Here is a 21,577-nt window from a genome sequence, read left to right on the forward strand (position 1 = left end):
TATTTAATTATAACTCATTTATTAATTTATTCATTCATTCATTCATTCACTCACTCACTCACTCATCAATTATTCATTCATTCAGTTATTCATTCACTCATTTATTCATTTATTTATTCACTCATTCATCTATTTATTCATTTATTCACTCATTAGTTGATTTGTTCATTTATTTATTCATTTATTCACTCATTCATTTATTCAGCCATTCATTAGTCACTCATTTATTTGTTCATTGATTTATTAATTTATTGACTAATTAATTAACTCATTCATTCATTTAGATTATTTTTTAGGTTGGATGTCAACAGGACACTGCAGTCGTTAAGTAATCTTTTCATTTATCGATTACCTCGTTTTTTCATCCATTCAGTTATTTATTTACTCAGTTAAATATCATTCATTCATTCATCCATTCATTCATGTATTCGCACATTTATTGTAATCAGGATCAACAAGAAATTGCAGAAATTCATTAATTAATCCATTCACATAATTACCTATTTTTCATCATTTATTAATTTATTTACTCATTTAAATGTTGTTTTTCCATTCATCCATTCATTCACATCAGAGATTTATATCAGGTTTCATTCATTCACTCAACCATTTATTAATGTATTCACCCATCTATTGATTTAGTTATTTAAACATTTAAACATTTATTTATTCATTCATTTATTATAAATTAAACCATTTATTCATCATTAATCAAGATATTCTCTAAATCATCCATCCATCATCCACTATTTCACTAATTCATGTATTTATTTTTGTAAACATTAATCCATTCATTCATCTATATATTTATGTATTTATTCATTTAAACATTCATTAATGCACATCTATGCACATATATCAAATTAAAATAATTTTCTCTTTGTTATTTTTTTGTTTTTCATTCAAACTGAAAATAACAATAAAATACTTTAATAAAAACACGTTTTTGTGTTTGAAGCTGTTGAAACAACATGAAGCAGCTGGAGACTCTCTGACCCTCTTTAATTCGACTGTGACGGATTCATTCAGATTAATTAAACATTAATTAATGGAGGCAGCGGGATGTGTTTGTCCTAAAATAGTTTTATTGGCATTTATGAAGTCGTCATGCTATAAGGCTGTTAGAAAATATACAGCAGACACACAAACAGAGACGTTTCACAGCTGCTCGCTCACTTATCCAAAAAAAATACACAAAATAATAAAACGTTCGCGTCTCGTTGGCAGTTTAATGTCCATCAGCTGCTCGCTCACCTGGGCAGGAAGTCAAATAGGTGAGTCTGAAACATGTAACAGGAGAAAACACAACATTAAAGTGTCTCTGTAAGGGTGAGACTCAGTGCTGCCCCCTGCAGGCCGACCACTGCTACTGCAAAAACAAAACAGGTTTCCGACTTAACACTTAAATGTCAGTTAATGGAGTTCCACTCAGTTATTGTTTATTATACCTATAATGTAATACAGTAGATAATATATTTTAGTACATTTATAAACGGAAAAAATGGGAAAAGGTTTAATTAGCAGCTTTGAATTTACCTAAAACCAGTGTCTATGTGGTTATATTTTAAAGTGAAACGACTCTTACATCTATATTTACGGACCTCAGGGTTGCTGTGCGCCACCTGCTGTCTGCATGTAAAACAGCATCTAATGAACCCACACTAACATCTGAATAATAAATAATGCAGCTTTTGGAGTCATTAGAGGCTTATAAATTATAAATACATAGTGATTTCTGTTTTTGTCATTTTATGTCTTGTTTTCGTGATTTTATGTCATGTTTTTGTTGTTTATTGTGTAGTTTTTGTCATGTTTTGGCACCACCTATTGTCTAGATGTAAAACAGCATCTGGTGAACCCAAACTAACATTTGTATAATAAAAAATGCAACTTTCAGACTTATTAGCAGCTTAAAAGTTATAAATATACAAACTATTTCATGTTTGTCTGACAGCTGAGAGCATCATTAACCTGAAATCTGCTTCACTGACGGGAGATTATAACTCAGGTTTTATCAGGTTAACTGGAAAACAACACATAAATAAAGCAAATGTTCTCATTAATTCAGTCACTTATGTTTGTGTTATTACTGATGTAAATGTCTGCTGTGATATAGGTAATATTATAGGTGTTGAAAATATGTTTACGTTATTTGTTTATATGTGTTTTTTTACATTTTACATTTGGGTTATTCCATCTCAAATCATCAGGTTCCTTCTGCTTAACCAGCTCTGATTTGCTTAAAACTTCATTGTCATAAACATAAAGTGGTATTTCTAAAATGTTTGATTTTTATATCAAATATTTGAAATCTTAAGGTTGTTTGAACGACAACATCTCAGGAAATGTTTCATCTAAAAACCCAAAACTTTCAGTGTTATTTCTCATCATGTCAGTCATTCAGAATCTCCAATATCGGACAATTTGATGAAATAATCTCTGATTGTGGGTGACTTAAAATGTGCAAAAAGGAACAAAGCCAGCTAGTGGTATTTTCTGAACAATATCTAACTTATCTTTTACACACTACCGTTCAAAAGTTTGGGGTCATCCAGACAATTTCATGTTTTGCATGAAAACTCACACTTTTGTCCATAACTGCACGAGGGTTTTCTAATCACCAGTTAGCCTTTCAGCACCATTAGCTAACACAATGTAGCATTAGAACACAGGAGTGATGGTTGCTGGAAATGTTCCTCTGTACCCCTATGGAGATATTCCATTAAAAATCAGCTGTTTCCAGCTAGAACAGTCATTTACCACATTAACAATGTCTGCACTGGATTTATGATTCATTTCATGTTATCTTCATTGACAAAACGTGTTTTTCTTTCAAAAAATAAGGACATTTCTAAGTGACCCCAGATTTCTGAATGGTAGTGAAGATATCCTAAATTTTATGCTGTAATAAATCAGAGACGGTCAAGAAGAACTGATTGTAAAAATGTGATTATTTGAGATGAAACTTTGATGTTTGTCCTGTAGAGGGCAGCACCATCACTGACTGAAAAAGGCAAAAACGAAAGAAAAAGAAAGAAAAAAATATATAAAAAGGCAAGAAAAGCTCAGACATCTCAACTTTCTCTTGTACTGTGAAAACATTTGCTTATTTCTGACACATAATCAGTCCAGTTAAAATCAATAAATCAATAATCTACAGTTTGAACATCATGTTTGTGTCAACAGCTGAGTCAAGCTTTCAAACCGAGCATACGTAATAATAATACTGAAAAAGACCAAAGGTTGAGAAGATTAAATTAACAGTTTCAGACATTATTTTTTTACACGAACTGAAGCCTGGCATCCAATCACATGACGCCAGGTCATAAAACAACAGCAATAATGAGACCTGCTTGAAATCAGGTCATAAAAACCCACGAAAACATGATTAAAGACAAACATGTTGCATAAAAAGCAACAGTAGAAACGTCAGCGATCCGACTCTGAGCTCCAGAGTCTTACAGTACGGGACTCACAGCACCTTCAGCTCATACTGGGAGGACTGGGAGCACTGGGACGGCCTTCCTCCTCATCTTCATCCTCGCACTGAGATCTTGTTCTCTATGGCGGCCAACATCGAGCACAGCCGAGAATTCTCATTGGCCAGCAGCCTGGACGGCACGTCAAACTCCACCACCTGAGCCAATCACAGACGAGGATCACTTATCAGAGCAGGTACTGGTGTTATACTGAAGGATACTGGTGTCAGACTGGTGGATACTGGTGTATATTGGTGCTATACTGGTGGATACTGGTGTCAGACTGGTGGATACTGGTGTATATTGGTGCTATACTGGTGGATACTGGTGTCAGACTGGTGGATACTGGTGTATATTGGTGTTATACTGGTGGATACTGGTGTATACTGGTAATATAGTGGTTAATACTGGTGGTATACTGGTGGATATAGGTGTTATAATGGTGTATACTGGTGGATACTGGTGGATACTGGTGGATATAGGTGTTATAATGGTAGATAATGGTGGACATTGGTGTATACTGGTCTTATACTGGTGGATACTGGTGTCAGACTGGTGGATACTGTTTTTGTACTGGAGGATACTGGTGTTAAACTGGTGTATACTGGTGTATACTGGTGGGTACTGGTGTTATAATGGTGTATACAGGTGTATACTGGTGATATAGTGGTTAATACTGGTGGTATACTGTTGGATATAGGTGGTATAATGGTGTATACTGGTGTATATTGGTGTATACTGGTGTTATACTGGGGGATACTGGTGGTATACTGGTGGATAATGGTGGACATTGGTGTATACTGGTGTTATACTTGAGGATACTGGTGGATACTGGTGTTAAACTGGTGTATGCTGATGATATAATGGTGTATATTGGTGATATAATGGTGTATACCAATGGTATACTGGTTGATACTGGTGTTACAGTGGTGCATATTGGTGGTATACTGGAGTATACGGGTCTTATACTGGTGTATATTGGGCATTATACTGGAGTGCTATACTGGTATATACTGGTGTTCTGGTTGTGTATACTTGTGCTATGTTGGCGTATGATGGGCTTATCCTAGTATTATAATGGTGTATACTGGTATTACAATGGTGGACTCTGATTGGTTGGTACCTGTCCCTGGTTGAGCACCATGATGCGGTCGGAGGCGAGGACGGTGTGGAGGCGGTGAGCGATGGTCAGCGTGGTGCAGTCCTGGAACGAGCTCCTGATGGTCTCCTGGATCAGAGCGTCCGTCTCAGCGTCCATCGCTGCCGTGGCTTCGTCCAGGATCAGCACCTGGTGGTAGGACAGCCAATCAGAGGACAGCGAGGGGGCGAGAAGCTCTAACCTGTCCAATCAGACTGCTGATAAACCTGTCTGTTTTTTAACCTGTCTGTCATTTACATTTACCTGTCACTTTCTCTCACTTACCTGTCTGTCTCTCTCATTGACCTGTCTTGTCTTTTCGATTGACTTACCTGTCTCTATGATAAACCTTATTGTCTCTCTGTTTGACCTGTCTGTCTCTGGTTCACCTGTCTGTCTCTCTGGTTCACCTGTCTGTCTCTCTGATGGACCTGTCTGTCTCTGGTTCACCTGTCTGTCTCTCTGGTTCACCTGTCTGTCTCTCTGATGGGCCTGTCTGTCTCTCAAATGGACCTGTCTGTCTTTCTGATGGACCTGTCTGTCTCTTACCTTGCACTGTCTCAGCAGAGCTCTGGCGACACACAGCAGCTGTCTTTCTCCCACAGAGAAGTTGTCTCCGTTCTCCACCACCTCCGACTCCAACTTCAGGGGCAGCTGGGACACCTGAGAGACAGACGGGCAGAAAGACAGATGGATTGTGTTGGCAGCGCTGCAGGACAGACTACGAAGTGAAGACAAAGAAGAAGAACCTCCGGTGGACTTACACACTCCTTCATGTGACTCCTGTCCAGAGCGTCCCAGATCTGCTGCTCGCTGTACTGGTTAAAGGGATCCAGGTTGGACCTGAAGACACACAGAGACTCACCTGATCAACAACAGGACATCAGAGGACAGGAAGTGGACAGTGTCCTCATGTAGGTGTTCCTACCTGACTGTCCCGCTGAACAGCACTGGGTCCTGAGGGATGATGGACAGTTTGCTCCGGAGATCGGCCAGTCCGATGTCACTGATGTCCACCCCATCGATCAGGATGGAGCCGCCACAATGCTCCACCAGCCTGAACAGGACTACGCCCAGAGAAGACTTCCCTGAGGACAGACAGACAGAATGAAACGCTGTCCTCTACAGAGACACTGTATGTAGTTACTGTGTTTCACCACCAGAGGGCAGGACATCCTCCTACCTGATCCGGTCCTTCCCACGATGCCGACCTTCTCCTTGGGCTGGATGGTGCAGGATATCTTGTTCAGGACCAGAGGAAGGTTCTCCTGGTACCTCATTTCCACTTCCCTGAACACCAGCTCCCCCTGCTGGGGCCAGTCCACCGGAGGGGCCCGACCTCGGACACGAGCCGGGGCCTCCTGGGACAGAAACTGAGACACAGGCAGCACATAAACACCAGAAGTTCACTGAAGATTACTGATTCATCTTTAAAGATTGTTCAGAAGATGACGGACTGACCACCTTGCTGTTTTTAGCTTCTTCGCTTTCTTGTTTTTTTGTTTCATATCACAATAAACAGAATCTCTGAAATAAGAGAACCGCAGCAGTACCTGGATGTCATGATGGATTCTCTCCACGGAGGTGAACCGAGCTTCAGTCTCGGAAGCCAAACGCACCGTGAACTGGAACAGCCCTGTTAACTGATATAAATTTCTTTCTTCAGTATCTAAAATATGGCTTTATACATAAAGGTTCCTCATTTAAAGGTGAGGCAAGTCTTTCTCAGACATGGATGATGCTGTGTATTTCAGACATGGCGAACATCAAAGTTCATTAAAGTTTAATTCATGCTGCAGACATTACAGAACAAATATCCTCTCATATCCTTGTTTCCTTTACTCTCTCCTGTCTCTATTACTTGTTTCCTGTTTTGCCCTTGTCTTCTTAAGCTTTCTTTAAAATGCAATATAGTTGAAAAGCTACACTTTTTATTAATTTTTCTTTAAATTTCATCTCTTCCTCTGAGGTTTTTGTCTTCTTCTGCCATTCTTTAACCATCTCTAGGCCAAACCTGGTCAGGTGAGGTGATAACAGGAATCACAAGAGTGTAAATGAACAAACAGTCTCCATGGAAACTTACCTGCACGGCGTAGGAGATGGCGAGGCCAGCGTAGGCGGGGGAGATCTGGCCGTGCATCAGGACCATCATCAGGGCGGTGGTGCTGATCAGAGCCACACTGATGACGTCCAGCCGGACCGCCAACCAGCGCATCGCACAGTTAAACAGGTAGAACGGAGCCTGGTTCTGGTCCAGCAGAACCTGGTACCTGGAAGCAACAACACACGGTCTGGTGTTCATGTCCACAGTGATGCTCTGGATCTCAGGGCATTTGGTTCATGGTTTTGACCTGAACCTACCTGTGGAGGAAGTCCTGGTTCCGGCCATAGGCCTGCAGCGTGGCCAGGCCCTGGATGGTGGAGGTGATGTGGGACATGAAGGGCGACATCGTCACGTTGTCCAGCCGTTTCAGCTCCCGGATGAAGACCCTGGAGACGCTGTGGAGCACCGTGAAGAGCACAACCAGAGGACCCACCGCCACCAGGAACCACGGGAACACACAGCTGATGACCCCCAGGCAGAAGAAGACCAGGATCACATTCTGGATGAACATCTCTACCTGGAAGGGCAGACGAGTGTCGACTGGGGAAACACAGAGGAAGAACAAGCTGTTATTCTGTCTGGTAATGAAAAGAACCTCAGACTGTGGTCAGGTTCCAGCCCCTACCTTCATCCATGTCCTTGGAGAAGCGGTTGAGGATCCGTCCAGAGGGTGTTGTGTCGAAGAACTTCATGGGGCAGCGAAGGATCTTATGGAAGAGCTCATCATGCAGCTTGGAGGAGGCTCGCAGAGTTCCCTGAAGAGACAAGAGCAAAGACTCAATGTCAACCTAGAACAGGCCAGTAGACTCAGACTGGACAAGAAGAATCCAGACTGGACCAGCTAACCCAGACTACAGTGGACTGACAGATCCAGTCTGGACCAATAGATCTAGACTGTAAAAGACTCAGCAAACCAGTAGACTCAGACTAGATCAGACCTGCTGACCTACAGTGGACAAGAAAGTCCAGACATGACCAGCAGACCTGACTGAACCAGACTTGACAAGAAGATCCAGAATGGTTCAGCTGACCAGGATAAGACCGGACCAGTGACCCAGACTGGACCATCAGATCAGGTCTGGACCAGTCAGTAGGATCATGAACCTGTCAGATGTCCTGACCTTGACGAATGCGATGCCTCTGAAGAGCTTGAAGAGCAGCATGACTCCCATGGAGGAGGCATAAATGGCAGCGTACTGTTGCATCATGGGATTGTCCTTCATGCTGACGCTCACCATGGAGCTGTTGCCCTGGGTTACCGTGGTGTTCTGTAAAAGCAGAGGAGGAGAAAGTGATAACAGGGAGGTGAAAAGAGAAGAGGAAGGAGGTGATGAAGAGGAGGATGCACTGAGCGTGCTCACCCCGCTGCCCTGGTTGATCCAGTAGCTGAGCCACCACTGGCAGAAGGCGGAGCTTCCCACGTTGAGAACAAACAGAGCCAGGATAAGCAGGCAGGATGTGGAGCCACCACATGCCGCCACATAGCGTCGAAACGCTGGCCAGACCACGCCCCCACACTGCTGCTCCTCCCCTTCAGAGTCACATGACCAGGAAGAACAAATGTAAAAAACTGGGGCTGTTTTCATTGTCTCTGCGGACATTTAAATAAAGTTTATGCTACCGTTTTCCTTGACGACAGGCATGTTCTTCTTCACTGATCCAGGTTTACTGTCTGCTGGTTTCCTCTGAGAGCCTCCAGACTTCCTGCTGGGAGCCTGAGACAGAGACAGGTGGTCAGAGACAGAAAGACAGTTAGGCATGGATGGACAGACACATGAACAGACAGTAAGACAGACATTCGTACAGATAGACAGGTACCTCTATGTACGGAGTGTCTCCCAGCTGGAAGTGGTTAAACATGGCGGCGTAGTCTCCGTTCAGCTTCATCAGGTTGTCATGGTTACCCTGCTCCACAATACTGCCCTCCCTCATCAGGATGACATCATCACAGTCCACCAGGTACTACACACACAGACACACCTGTTATCACCAGGGTAACCACCTGCAGCCGTTCATCACTGTACCTGTGTGGAGACTCACCTGCAGCTGATGTGTGACGAACACGACGGTCTTGTGGCGAAGCTGCTTCCTGATGGCGTTACGGAAAATGTGATTGGCCACGTGGGCGTCGAGGGCGCTGAGCGGGTCGTCCAGAATGTAAACGTCCCGGTCGCTGTACAGAGCTCGGGCCAAGCTGATTCGCTGCCGCTGCCCACCGCTCAGGTTGGCGCCACGTTCTCCGATCTGATTGGACAGAAATATGAAGTGGTCAGAGTGTGAACAGGTGAGGCCTGCTAGTGATGCAGGTGAAACAATGTGATGTCACCTCTGTGAGGTCAGCGCCGGGCAGCAGGGCGATGTCCGGTCTCAGACAGCAGGCGCTGAGGACGGACTGATACCTGCAGAGACAGACAGACACCACGTGGGTCTGAGGACACACCTGTCCTGGTATCTTCTCATCTGTCCTCTTTTCCTCTCACCTGTCTCCCCCCGCATCTGTATTCTTATCTTCTCACAAGTCTTCCAGGTGTTTCCCTCTCACCTGTCTTCTCATCCTCTCACCTGTCTACCTATGTCCTCTCTCCCTCTCATCTTTCCTCTCATCCTCTCACCTGTCCTCCAGGTGTTTCCCTCTCATCTGTCTCCCTCTCACCTGTCCTCCTGGTACTCGTGTCCAAACAGGATGTTGTCTCTCAGCGTTGCGTTCAGGATCCAGGCCTGTTGAGCCACGTAGGCTAGTCGTCCCCTGACAGCCACGCTGCCCTCCAGCAGCGTCATCTGTCAGAACACCGATCAATAATCAGGGATCAGTGATCAATACTGTTCAGGAGCAGGCTGGTAGGAAAAGGAAGTAACATCACCTGTCCCAAGATGGCCGAGATCAGGGAAGTCTTTCCACTGCCGACACTCCCACAGACACCCAGCAGCTTCCCCTGGACAGACAGACAGACAGGTGGAGGTAGACATTTCTGAGTGATGTCATGCCCTCAGGTGTTCCAGTTCTTGCTCCTGATTGGTGGACGTACCTGCTGGATGCTCAGTTTGATGCAGTGAAGGGAGCTCTGGAGCCGCTGGGGGACGGAGGGGACAGACACCAGTGGAGGACACGTCTCCTCTTCTGGACTAGAGTCTCCTGCTCCCCCCCTCAGCAGTGAGCCGGTCGCCTCCTCCTGCTCCTCGTCCTCGTCCTCCTCCTGCAGCACGGTCGAGTCTCTGCACCTGGACACCAACACACCTGGTTTAAAAGGTTCCAACCAAGTCCAAGTCAGGTCTCAATTTTTCTTATGGGACAAGTCTAAGTCAGGTCTAAAGTCCTCAGAGGACAAGTCTCAAGTCTTCAGAGGAGAAGTCTCAAGTATTTGGAGGGCAAGTTCAAGTTAGGTACCAAGTCTTTAAAGGATAACCTCAAGTCTTTAGAGGACGAGTCAAAGTTAGGTTTTAAGTCTTCAGAAGAAGAATCCAAGTCAGGTCTCAAGTCTTCAAAGGGCAACTCTCAGGTCTTCACAGGACAAGTACTAGAAAAGTCTCAAATCTTTAGAGGACAAGTCCAAGTCAGGTTCCATATCCTTACAGGACAAGTCTCAAGTCTTCAGATAATAAGTTCAAAGGTTCAAGTCTTCAGAGAGCAAGTCCAAGGCATGTCTTAAGTATTTACCGGACAAGTCCAAGTCAGGTCTGAAGTTCTCAAAGGGAAAGTTCAAGTCAGGTTCTTAAGTCCTGAGAGGACAAGTCTCAAATCTTTGGTCTTCAGATTACAAGCCTTAAGTCTTCAGAGGACAAGTCAGATTCTCAGATATTCAGAGGAGAAGCAAATAAGATTTCAAATATTTACAGGGCAAGTCTCAAATCATCAGAGGATAAATTCAAGTCTGAAGTCTTTACGGGACAAGGCTCAAGTCTTCAGAGGGCAAGTCCAAGTCAAGACAGAAGTTTTAAAAGGACAGGTCTCAAGTTTTCAGATTAAAATAATTGAAACAATTGCCTTTAATTAAGATATAATAATGAAACAGCTGTTTCACTACAGTGAGTCTAAAATTACAAACATGTTCATTAATTTTCTGATTGATTTTCAGTCTGAACAGATGAATATATGAGGTTACTTGTCTCTCTGTCGGTGTCTGTTGGCTGCTCGGACACATGGACTTGGCTGGGCGCTCTGCCCGCCCCCCTCCCACGCCAGACTGGCGCCACACATCTCCACGGCAACCTGCGGATCAGCAGGCAATGCTCGGACAGCGTCAACCTCCGGCAACAGGAAGAGACTCTGAGGATAAACAGAGGACACATGAGCTCTGTTTCTGCTCACTGAGTTCATCCACTCATCCTCCTGCTTATTCATCCCTCCGTCCAAGCAGTCTATTCATTAACCATTCAGCAACCATTCTACAACCATTCATCAACCGTTCAACAACCATTCATCAACCGTTCATCAACCATTCGGCAACCACTCATCAACCATTTGGCAACCGTTCATCAACCATGATACAACGATTTAACAACCATCCGTCAGCTATTAGACAACCATTATACAACCATTAACAACCGTTCAACAATCATTTAGCAACCATCCATCTGTCCTGCTGTCAGTGAACAGCTGAACCCTCAAACCTCTCAATACAACGAACCAGCAGAAGCAGCTGAAGTAAATATGCAGGAAGGATGTCAGGCAAAAGGAGTTCAGGTGTCGCACCTTGAATCTTTCCATGGCAACTGAAGCCTCAGACAGAGACTTGACAGAAAACGGAGTCACCTTCAAGGCAAAGGTCATGGCGTTAAACACTGTTACCACGGTGAAGGCCTGGACAAACAACGGAAAACGAAGTGTTAGCATCTTCAGTAGTTAGCTGCCAACTGCCATTATGCTAACAGCTAAAAGAAAGAATTGTAGAAAGGCTAGCCCTTTAGGCTGGTGTGTGTATAATTTTATTATGTAAAGAACAAAGGGTGAAAACACTAGCCTATTAGCTGTAACCTGCCAAAATGATAGAAAGATTTATAGGAAGGTTAGCTAGCGAGTTATAGCCTTTCACAATGCTAAGACTAAAGGTAGCCAAAGCCTGTTGCAATGCTAACAGGGATAAAGAAAGCTAAAGCTTGACATGCTAACTCATATAAAACTTACAGTGTAGCTATATTGCTAACAGTTATTGGAAGAGATAGCTTGTGAGGATACCCTGTTAGCTGCAGCTATTTGCTAACAGAGGTCCAAGCAGCGAACCTGATCAGCACTAACATGAGGCAGGTGTGCTTGTGCTGTTTGAATTTGGTACCTGAGCAGCTGTCAGGTCGTATCCTAGCAACATGTGAGCGGAGAACGTTGCCACGCTAGCGATGACGACGACGATGGGAGCCACACCCACCGTGATGCTCTGGAAGTAGCCCGTGAGCTCCAGGATCCGGCGTTCCTCGTCCCGGATCCCTGAGGGAAGACACACAATAGATCACTGTACACCTTTGTTACCATGGCAACAAGTTGACCAGGTGAACACGTGTCGGGTTGAGTGCATACTCTGGACGTCCTGGGAGAAGGCTTTGACCCAGGCGTACATCTTGATGAACTTGATGTAGCTGAGGATCTCGTTCATCTTCTGCACTCGTCTGTCAGTGACTGCGACGCCCTTCCTCCTGAAGTATGCCGTCAGTCTGGAGCTAAACATCTGAAGATCAATACACTGTGATCAATACACCTGATCAATACACCTGATCGGATCACACAAGTAGGTCATGTGTAGAAGAGGAAGGAGGATCATTTAGAGATGGGTGGAGACAGGTGCTGACCATCGTGGGGTAGAAGAGGATGAAGACGGCAGATCCCAGCAGAGACGTTGGCCCCAGGATGAACAGGTTGTATGCGACACCCAGGACGGCCACCAGGGGGCCTCCTGCTAACAGACTGCCCACTGCTGCCGCCTCAAACATCCGCTGGCCGTCACTGGAGCACATGTTCACCAGCTGGAGGGAGGAAGGACACAGAAAACAAACGTAAACAAACAAATGTGACTCAATTTGTTCCACAAGCAAACAAACAAACCAACCAACAAACCAACCAACAAACAACCAAAAAACCAACTAACAAACAAACCAAAAAAATCAACCAACAAACTGACCAACAAACCAACCAACTAATTAACAAACCGACCAATTAACAAACAAACAAGTCCACCTGTCCCATGGTCTTGTCCCGGACGCTGCGCAGCCTCAGGATCTTGTGGAAGGCCAGACTCAGGATGGCCCCCCTCAGTCTGGTTCCGGTCCGGTAGTTCAGGGCCCAGGTCAGAGCCAGAGACCAGGACCGGATCAGCTCCGTGGTCAGGAGACCCAGAACCAGCAGCAACCCGTAGCCCAGATCAGACTCCTCCTGCTGGGTGTACTCGAGAAGACGCCTCACCACGAACGCCTGGAGGAGCAGCACAGCTACACTGGTTACACTGGTTATACTAGTTAGAATATTTATACTGGTTACTATGAGAGTTACACTGTTCATACTAGTTAAAATGGGTTATACTATTTGTAATATTTTTACCAGTTACTATGATAGTTATACTGGTTAAACTAGTTATTACTAGCCATAATATTTATACTGGCTACTATGATAGTTACACTAGTTACACTGGTCATACTAGTTATACTATTTATATTGGTTACTATGATAGTTACAATGGTTACACTGGTTATACTGGTTACAGTTGTTACACTAATAACGTTTATACTGATCATATAGGTCAAACTAGTTGCACTGGTTATATTAGTCACACTGTTTATACTGGTTACTATATACTTACACTGGTCATACTAATCATAATATTTATACTGATTACAGTTGTGACACTAGTCATAATGTTTATATTGGTTCTACTTGTTAGAATATGTATTTAAATACATTTAACTTGGTTATACAAGATCTAATAGTTATTCTGGTAATAGTTGTTCCACTGGTTATACTAGTTATACTGGTTGTACATGTTAAAATATTTATATTGGTAAGAATGTTTGCAATAGTCACACTTGTTATACTAGTCACAACGGTTACACTGGTTATAGTGTTTACACGGGTTATACTAGTTACATTGGTTATACTGGTTACATTAGTCACACTTATTGCACTGGCTATACTAGTTAGAATAAGTGTACTGGTTAAAATGGTGGTAATACAAGTTACACTACAAATTATAATAATTATCCTGGTTATACACATAATAGTTATACTAGTTACAGTGGTCCTATTTGTTATAATAGTAAGACTGGTTATACTTGTCAGAATATTTCTAGTAGCTATAATGTTTTACTGGTTACACTAGTTAGAATATTTATAACCGTTACAATGGTGGTTATACTAGATAAACTACTGTATTAGTAATTCTTGTTATCCTAGTTTTATATATATATATATACTGGTTAAGTGTTTACATTGGTTATCGTGTTTACGTAGAATGACTACACAGGTTACACTAGTATTAGTAGTTACACTGGTTACAATGGTTATGTTGGTAATCGTTGTTTTACTGGTTACTGTAATAGTTATGGTGGTTATACTGACTATGTTACTTATGCTGGTTATGGTGGTTACACTGATGTAGGCACAAGTCATAGTGGTTGTAATGGTCTTACTGATATTACTGGTCATCGTGATCTTACTAATTATCCTTGGCTTACTAGTTTTACTAGTTTCCCTGTTTATACTGGTCTAACTGGTTCTAAGTGACAGGACCAGCTGTGTCATACTGCTCTAACTGGTTCTGACTCACCGGCCCACTGAACCCAGCCAGCTGAGTGACGGTGAGGCAGAGGATGGACAGGAGAAGACGAGTCCGGCAGAAAGACCAAACCACTGAACACAAAGATGCATCGCTGCCCTTCAACCTGAACTCCTCGTCCCACAGAGACCAGAGCCTGAACACACACACACACACACACACACACATTGATCAATACTTGTATATAGATTTATATACAGACAAAGAATCATTCATTAGCTTCGCCTACCTCAGGCTGTTGTCGTGGCAACTCTCCCGCTGGGACACAGGCCAGACGTCGTCCAATAGGAACTGCCCTTTCCTGCGAGCATGCAAGGCCAGCGGAGTCAGCCAATGAAACGTCATGAAGGAGAAAAGCCCCGCCCTGTCGACCGGGTGATCACACCTGCAGAGAGACACTCACCTGAGCAGCAGGTCCTCACAAACACAGGAAGACCAAACATGGCGGCATCTTACCCATCGCTGTCTCCATCTTTAATCTGGTCTTTAGCTCCGCCCTCCTCCAGCTTTTCACCATGGCGACCAACTGATCTGGCCCCACAATCATCCAGCGCACCCTGACGACACAAAAATCAATCAATCAAACTTTATTGACATGGATTCTGTCACACAAATGGGTCTAAACACACACTATTCATCACGCACAGGAAATCCTGTCCTCTGATTGGCTGTTAACTGTTAATTTAAAGGATGAACATTAACCTGCAGGTAACCATGGTAACAGAGTTGCTGATGTGGGTTTGGACCAGAACCTGGTCTCTGGCTGCTGTTAGTGAAACCGCCAGTCCTCACAAACACACATGTCCCGGTGTGTGTGTGTTGTGTGTGTGTGTGTGTGTTGCAGCTCCTCTCTGAGCGCGCTCACATGCAGCAGCTCCCTCAGCAGACAGGCTGCTACTGAGCACGTGCAGAGCTCACGTTTTCCTCCCCGTGATGCACATCGCCTCCATTCACTCAGCCCCGGCCAATCACACGCCTCGCAGCTCCACAGTCCCCCCGCGGCCTCGGCCAATCAGAGGGCCGCTCAGCATCACCAGGGGGCGGGGCTTCATTATGTAAACAGAGGGGATGTGGGAGCAGCTTTGTTCTCATTCCAGGCTTTTATTTTGAAGCTGCCTTTTATCTATTTTTCCTGCCTTTACTCTGAAGTTTAATTTTCTTATCATGTATCAATCAGTTATTAGTAGTTCCATATTAAACAGCTGTTTATTTGAATAATTCTACTGTGTTGATTAGCTGATTAATCTATCAGTGTGGGGCTGCAGCTAATGATTACCAATGATTAATCTGCAGAATATTTTATTGATTGATTGATTAGTCAGATGTTCAGTTTGTCAAATAAATAAATACATCAAATATGCTTGTTTTTAGCTGAAGAAAAACATTCAAATAGTGGCTGATTGATTTAAAGGTGAACAATTAATCAACTAATTGTTACTCTAAATTGGTTGAATAATTAGTTTGTTTACATTTATTTATTAATATTTTACTCATTAAAGGTTTTATTCACCTTTATACTATTATAACAGAAACAGAACCTTACAAAATGTCCAAAAAAAACTGGAAAATATTCATTTTTCTCCACTAGAAACAAACAGTATTTTTTCATCGGCACTTTGAGGGATTTATTTCCACATTTTATCTTTGTTTTTCTATTTTCTTTCTTTGGGTTTCAGTTCAACTACATCCTAAATATTTCCTCGTCCCCTGCGGCCCCTGTAGTGGAGCCTCTGAGGGCCACGAGCCTCCTGTTGGGACCCTCCACAGGTTAAAGCTGTTCTCACCTGGTGCAGGTGGACCTCTGACCCCGGCAGAGACTCGCTCTGTCCAAAGTCATGTTGTTTCATCTTCTATCAGACCACATGGAGCCGCGACCTTTGACCCCGACTGACGCCGAAACCTTCAGAACCTCCAGAGAACCTGAGGAGAACCAAAAAACTCTGATAAAATACAGAAACATGGCTGATATATGACAACAACCTGCTGAAATACTGCAGTAAAACACAGTGAGCAGATCTCCGTATCATGAAACTCATCATGGTCTGCAGAGATGTTCTTCACTCTTAGGACTGTTCTTTCAGCTGCTCTTTGCTTGAGAAACATCTAGATTTCTCTCTAAAAGACACCAAAAATGTTCTATTGGACTCAAGTTGGGTCACATCCCATCCAGTTGGTAGTTTTCTGTCATTCTTCTGTGGAACATCTTGTGTGGTTTTGTTCTCTGGATGGTTCTCCTGTCGTCCAGTACTTTGGTTCATCCTCAGACATTCGTGGCGCATCTATAGATGTCATCTCCCCAACGTCTTTCACGCTACTTCTTCACTGTCAGGTCCATGCATCCACTGTGGTCGTCCCGATCAGCTTCACACCAAACATCTGAACCCAACTCATTCATCTTCATCCGACCAAAGAATGTTCTCCAGCAAGTTCTTTAGCAAAGTTGTATCTTAAAATTTCACCCGAAAGAGCAAAAAAGTTGTTTTTCTCGTCTTCCGTCAATAGAAGTTGATGTTCTGAAGTGTTCTGTAGTAGTTCCTGTCTGTGGAGTCGTTTTAGGAGGACGAACGCTGAGCCATGATTAGTGGTACGGCTCCTTCCACTGTATACCTCATGATTAGTAGTACTAGGACTCCTTCTGTAACTCCTGATTAGTGACGCTAAATCACAGCTGGATTCTCCACTCATTTGGGGTCTGACTTTTCAGCTTCTTCTCATAAAAATTTCTGTTTTTGATTCTTTCTAAGATAAAACACTCGACTCTTTTAACTTAGAAAATCTGCAGTTATTCAGAGGCGATAACATTTTAAATTATTTGTAATTTAAGTGACATTACACAGCTGTGTACTCGGTATCTGTACACACAAAGATTACTTCAAAACCCGCAGTATTATTTCTGTAAAAACCGCAGAATAAAAGAAACTTCCAGAATAAAAGAGGCTGGGACAGAGGCTCCTTCAGAATAAATACTTCTGATGCTGCGGTTATTTATTTATTTCTGATGCTGCGGTTATTATACACAGACCCAAGGACATGTGACGCTCGGGTCCTCGCGCTGTCTCACCTGTCCTCCTCGCGCTGTCTCTCCTGTCCGTCCGTCCGTGTCCGCAGCGCGAGCGCACCTCGGTCCTTCCTGTCCTCCTTCAGGTCCGCCGCTCTCCGTAAACACTGAGGCAGCAGCGCAGCAGCAGGACCAGCGGCGGCGCGGGGCATCATGGGAGATGCAGTCGGCGTGTGACGTAAACGAGCGAGACCTTTTTTTTTTTTCATCTTTCCTTTATTGAAAATAAGAGCACTACACTAAACAATACAATAGACAATACAATGGACAAAGAAAGAAAATCAAAAACACATGCAAGCCCTTCATTCGTCACATCACTCACAACATCCCTCCCCTCCCATCCCCACGCACAATATTTAGGTTGCAATATCATTATAGACAGCATATAATAATTCAATACCATTTGTAACAGTGCAGAACATAAACAATAAATCACAGAGTCATATTAGGACAGTATCTTTCAAAAAGCTCAGGGGTTTTAGCAGCTGTCTAATCACATTCACATATTGTTTTACTTCATTATAGAATTTATTCCAATTTGGTTTCTCTTCGGCCCATTTAACTTTATGAATATGATATTTCCCTAAAATGACAATCAATTGTATAAAAGTTGCCAAATCTTTATTGACTACTTTTTTAACATTAAATAAGATGTCCTTCTCCCGGAGGCAGATTGTTCGGCCAGATATATCTGATATAAATTGCTGTATTTTAGTCCAGAATATCTTACTGTGCACACACAGAAAAACACATGAGGAATAGTCTCTATCTCACTATCACAAAAACTACAATTATAATCTAATTTAAACCTTTGTAATGTTTTTTTTAGCAGGATAAATATTGTGGAGTATTTTATAAGTAACTTCTTTAATTTTATTGTTTATACAGAACTTCTCGTCGACCAGCCACACCCTGTCCCCGTCCATCTCACCGTACAAAGAGTTCCAGTGAGACACAGCTGCAGCTCTTGTTTTTGGTTGTATGAGATTTCTAACAAATCTGTTTGAGCATTTTCCCCTTATCACATCTATTTGTTCAATAAATAATTGTTTTCCTATTTTTTTTTATTTGAGGGTTAAATTTAACACCTTTTAGGAGGTGAATTAGGCCCCCCGGGATAGCATTGGAGACAACAGTGTACTCAGGAAATTAAATTCAGTCATAAAGTCATTGTAGTTAAAGATTTTCCCCTGGTCATTAATTAGCTGATTCGTCCAAATGATTCCCTGATCAAACCACGTTTTAAAGAATAATGATTTATTTTTGCGTTGAATACTTTCGTTACTCCAAAGGAAGCAGCTGGTCGGCGAGAAGCCCCGCTTGTAAATCATCCTCCAGGAGAGTAATGCCTGTTTGTGAAAGTTTGACAAAGCAAGAGGGACTCTCTCAATCTTGTACTTACATTTTAGTAAAAATTTAATTCCTCCTACCTGGTCAAACACATAATTAGGAATAACGTTCCAAATATTCACCTTCTCTTTTAACAAACGGCATAAGTAGTTAATTTTAAATGTATTATTCAGTAATTGGAAAGAGAGCGCTTCAAGCCCCCCAATTCCCTTTTGTTACACACAAGATCCTTCTTTAGGTGATGTACTTTGTTCTTCCAAATGAAATCAAACAGAATCTAATTTTGTTTGTACCTTTGATGGCATCTCCATTGCCAAAGAGAGATAAGCAGACCGTGATATTCTTTCTGCTTTAGCAACACGTGTCCTACCATATATGGACAGATCTCTCATTAACCACATTTTAAAACTATTTGTTATTTGGCTAATAATTGGCTCAAAATTAAGTGTACATCGATCAGTCTGGTTTCTGTCAACAATTACCCCCAGGTAAGTCACTCTTGATTTAACAGGAATGTCATGTATCTGTTGTTCTACACAACTCTTCAATGGCAATATCATGGATTTACCCACATTCATATTCAAGCCAGAAACATTTGAAAAAACTCTAATACACTCAATAACTTTGTCTATTTCTCTATGATTCTTAACAAAAATGGCAGTGTCATCTGCTAGCTGGGAAAGCTTAAAGTAACTCTCCAACGCTTGTATACCTTCAAAGTTAAATTTCTTCATATGAACATTCCTTATTTGTGTTACCAACAAAAAGAGAAAAGGACTTAACGGACAGCCCTGCCTTATCCCTCTATTTATGCAGAATCTGGGTGAAGTTCCATTAGCCAATTTTACTGAGCTGCTTCCTCCTTTATAAAGTGTCTGGACAACCTTTAGGAAGCGATTTCCAAAGCCAAAGATATGAAGTGTTTTGAATATAAATTGATGACTAACCGTGTCAAATGCTTTATAGAAATCTACGAATAAGACCCGGCTGTCATCAGGAATACACTGATTATAATCTGTCATGTATAAAATTAGTCTTATGTTATTGATAATACTCCTGCCTGGTATAAACCCGGATTGCTCCTCATCTATGATTTCATTTAATCCCACTTTTAACCTTTTAGTGAATAAGGAGGCAAAAATTTTAGCATCATTGTTAAGTAAACTAATGGGTCTCCAATTCTCAATATTTAATGTGTCTTTTTTTGGTTTTGGAATCAATTTAATGAGCCCCTGTTGAGCAGTTGAAGGCAACTCCCCTTTTATAATGGCTTCTTCGAAAACAGATCTCAGAAACGGTGTTAGAGCATTTTTAAAATGTTTATAAAACTCGCTCGTTACCCCGTCATTTCCCGGGGATTTATTGTCTTTAAGTGCATCAATACATTTCTCAGTTTCAAACACTGTAATTTTTTCGTCACAAGCTACTTTCAAGCGCTCATCAATTTTACTTATATTTGGCTTTATGTTCTGAAAAAAATTGTTCATACATTCTTCATTCAATTGGTCTCTGGAGTAAAGTTCACTAAAAAATTCTGCAACATGTTTGGCTAAAATTGTTTCATTTTCGCATACCTGATTATTTATTTTAAGTTTACTCACTGCTGATACTTCCTGGTTCCTTTTTTCCAAGTTGAAAAAGTATTTGGTACATTTTTCCCCCTGCTCTAACCATCTTCTTCGGGATCTAATAAAAGCCCCTTGAGCTCTTTTCTCATAGATTTGATCCAGGCTATAATATAGTTACTTCAGTTACTTCTTCATCTGTCAGTACCGTCTTCTCTGATACTTTTGCAATTTAAGCCACAAGCTGACCCTCTTTTTCTATATTGCTCTTAGCCTTTTTTTTACTTACTACTATTGCTAACTGTCTAATTTTAAATTTCATAAGTTCCCAGCATTGGCTGTATTCATTAATCACCCTTGCCTGATTCCAATACTGAGAAATAATTTTCTGAGCAGTCACCGGAAACTCTTCATTTTGTAACAAAGTTGCATTAAATTTCCAGTAATCACTGCCAGCCTTGGTTCTAATAATATTCATGTTAATTTTAATAAAGATGGCTTTATGATCTGTGAGAACAGGCTCTATAGTTGTTGATTCTACTTTTTCTTGAAGGTCTGCAGATATTAGCCACAAATCTATACGAGATTGCCGTGTGTGATCTTTATTACTCCTGGTAGACATTCTTTCTGATGGATGTTTTTGTCTCCAAATGTCAACTAATCCCAAATTATTACAAACATTTTCCAGGTCATTTTCCTTCCCGTCTCTAGGGGGCCACCTGTCCCTGTTACCATCCATTACTACATTGAAATCCCCCCCCCCATATTATTTTAGCTAAAGGATATTTGATCATCCATGTACCCAGTTTATTTTCTATTGTGGATAACAATGTTTTGTTTGTTTGTCTGTCATTGTAACCATATATATTGGTCAATATAAATACATTTAGATTAACCTCAACTAACAGAATCACCCAGTTGCCATTATTGTCAAATTCTTTCCCAATTATCTTCCCTTTAAATTTCCCTTGTAAGATTGCGACACCTCCAGACCGATTACTCCCATATGAAAACCAAAGTTCTCTTCCCCATTGACTCCTCCAATATGCTGCATCTGATTCTACTGCATGTGTTTCCTGAATAAAATTAAAGGCTGCTCCTTTCCCTTGGCAAAACAAAAACAACCCCT

General features: G+C 42.2%; 1 protein-coding gene across 1 annotated transcript; it reads right to left on the bottom strand.

Moving 5' to 3' along the window:
• Positions 1 to 1,063: 1,063 nt before the first annotated feature.
• On the bottom strand, positions 1,064 to 17,680 carry abcc5 (ATP-binding cassette, sub-family C (CFTR/MRP), member 5). Its single transcript, XM_022220300.2, has 30 exons — positions 17,537 to 17,680; positions 16,260 to 16,395; positions 14,932 to 15,032; positions 14,705 to 14,860; positions 14,467 to 14,611; positions 12,885 to 13,118; positions 12,500 to 12,673; positions 12,231 to 12,378; positions 11,992 to 12,140; positions 11,412 to 11,519; positions 10,822 to 10,985; positions 9,748 to 9,940; positions 9,583 to 9,654; positions 9,375 to 9,499; positions 9,048 to 9,120; positions 8,762 to 8,965; positions 8,540 to 8,683; positions 8,343 to 8,436; positions 8,083 to 8,252; positions 7,843 to 7,989; positions 7,347 to 7,476; positions 6,979 to 7,261; positions 6,701 to 6,887; positions 6,171 to 6,260; positions 5,801 to 5,990; positions 5,546 to 5,705; positions 5,382 to 5,460; positions 5,167 to 5,280; positions 4,603 to 4,767; positions 1,064 to 3,637 (listed from the first exon to the last, which is right to left on the bottom strand). The coding sequence occupies exons 2-30, from the start codon at positions 16,320 to 16,322 to the stop codon at positions 3,536 to 3,538; spliced, it is 4,164 nt and encodes a 1,387-aa protein (XP_022075992.2). The 5' UTR covers positions 16,323 to 16,395; positions 17,537 to 17,680; the 3' UTR covers positions 1,064 to 3,535.
• Positions 17,681 to 21,577: the final 3,897 nt, after the last annotated feature.

Source organism: Acanthochromis polyacanthus, chromosome 13 (genome assembly GCF_021347895.1).
Source record: "Acanthochromis polyacanthus isolate Apoly-LR-REF ecotype Palm Island chromosome 13, KAUST_Apoly_ChrSc, whole genome shotgun sequence".
Lineage (NCBI taxonomy): Eukaryota > Metazoa > Chordata > Actinopteri > Pomacentridae > Acanthochromis > Acanthochromis polyacanthus.

Excerpts from the sequence above, each read along its gene's own strand:
- abcc5 (XM_022220300.2), bottom strand. The coding sequence starts at position 16,322 with ATGAAACAACATGACTTTGGACAGAGCGAGTCTCTGCCGGGGTCAGAG. Across the intron at positions 11,520-11,991 it reads ACGACCTGACAGCTGCTCAG|GCCTTCACCGTGGTAACAGT; the intron begins GTACCAAATTCA and ends TTGTTTGTCCAG. Across the intron at positions 8,966-9,047 it reads CCGGCGCTGACCTCACAGAG|ATCGGAGAACGTGGCGCCAA; the intron begins GTGACATCACAT and ends CTGTCCAATCAG.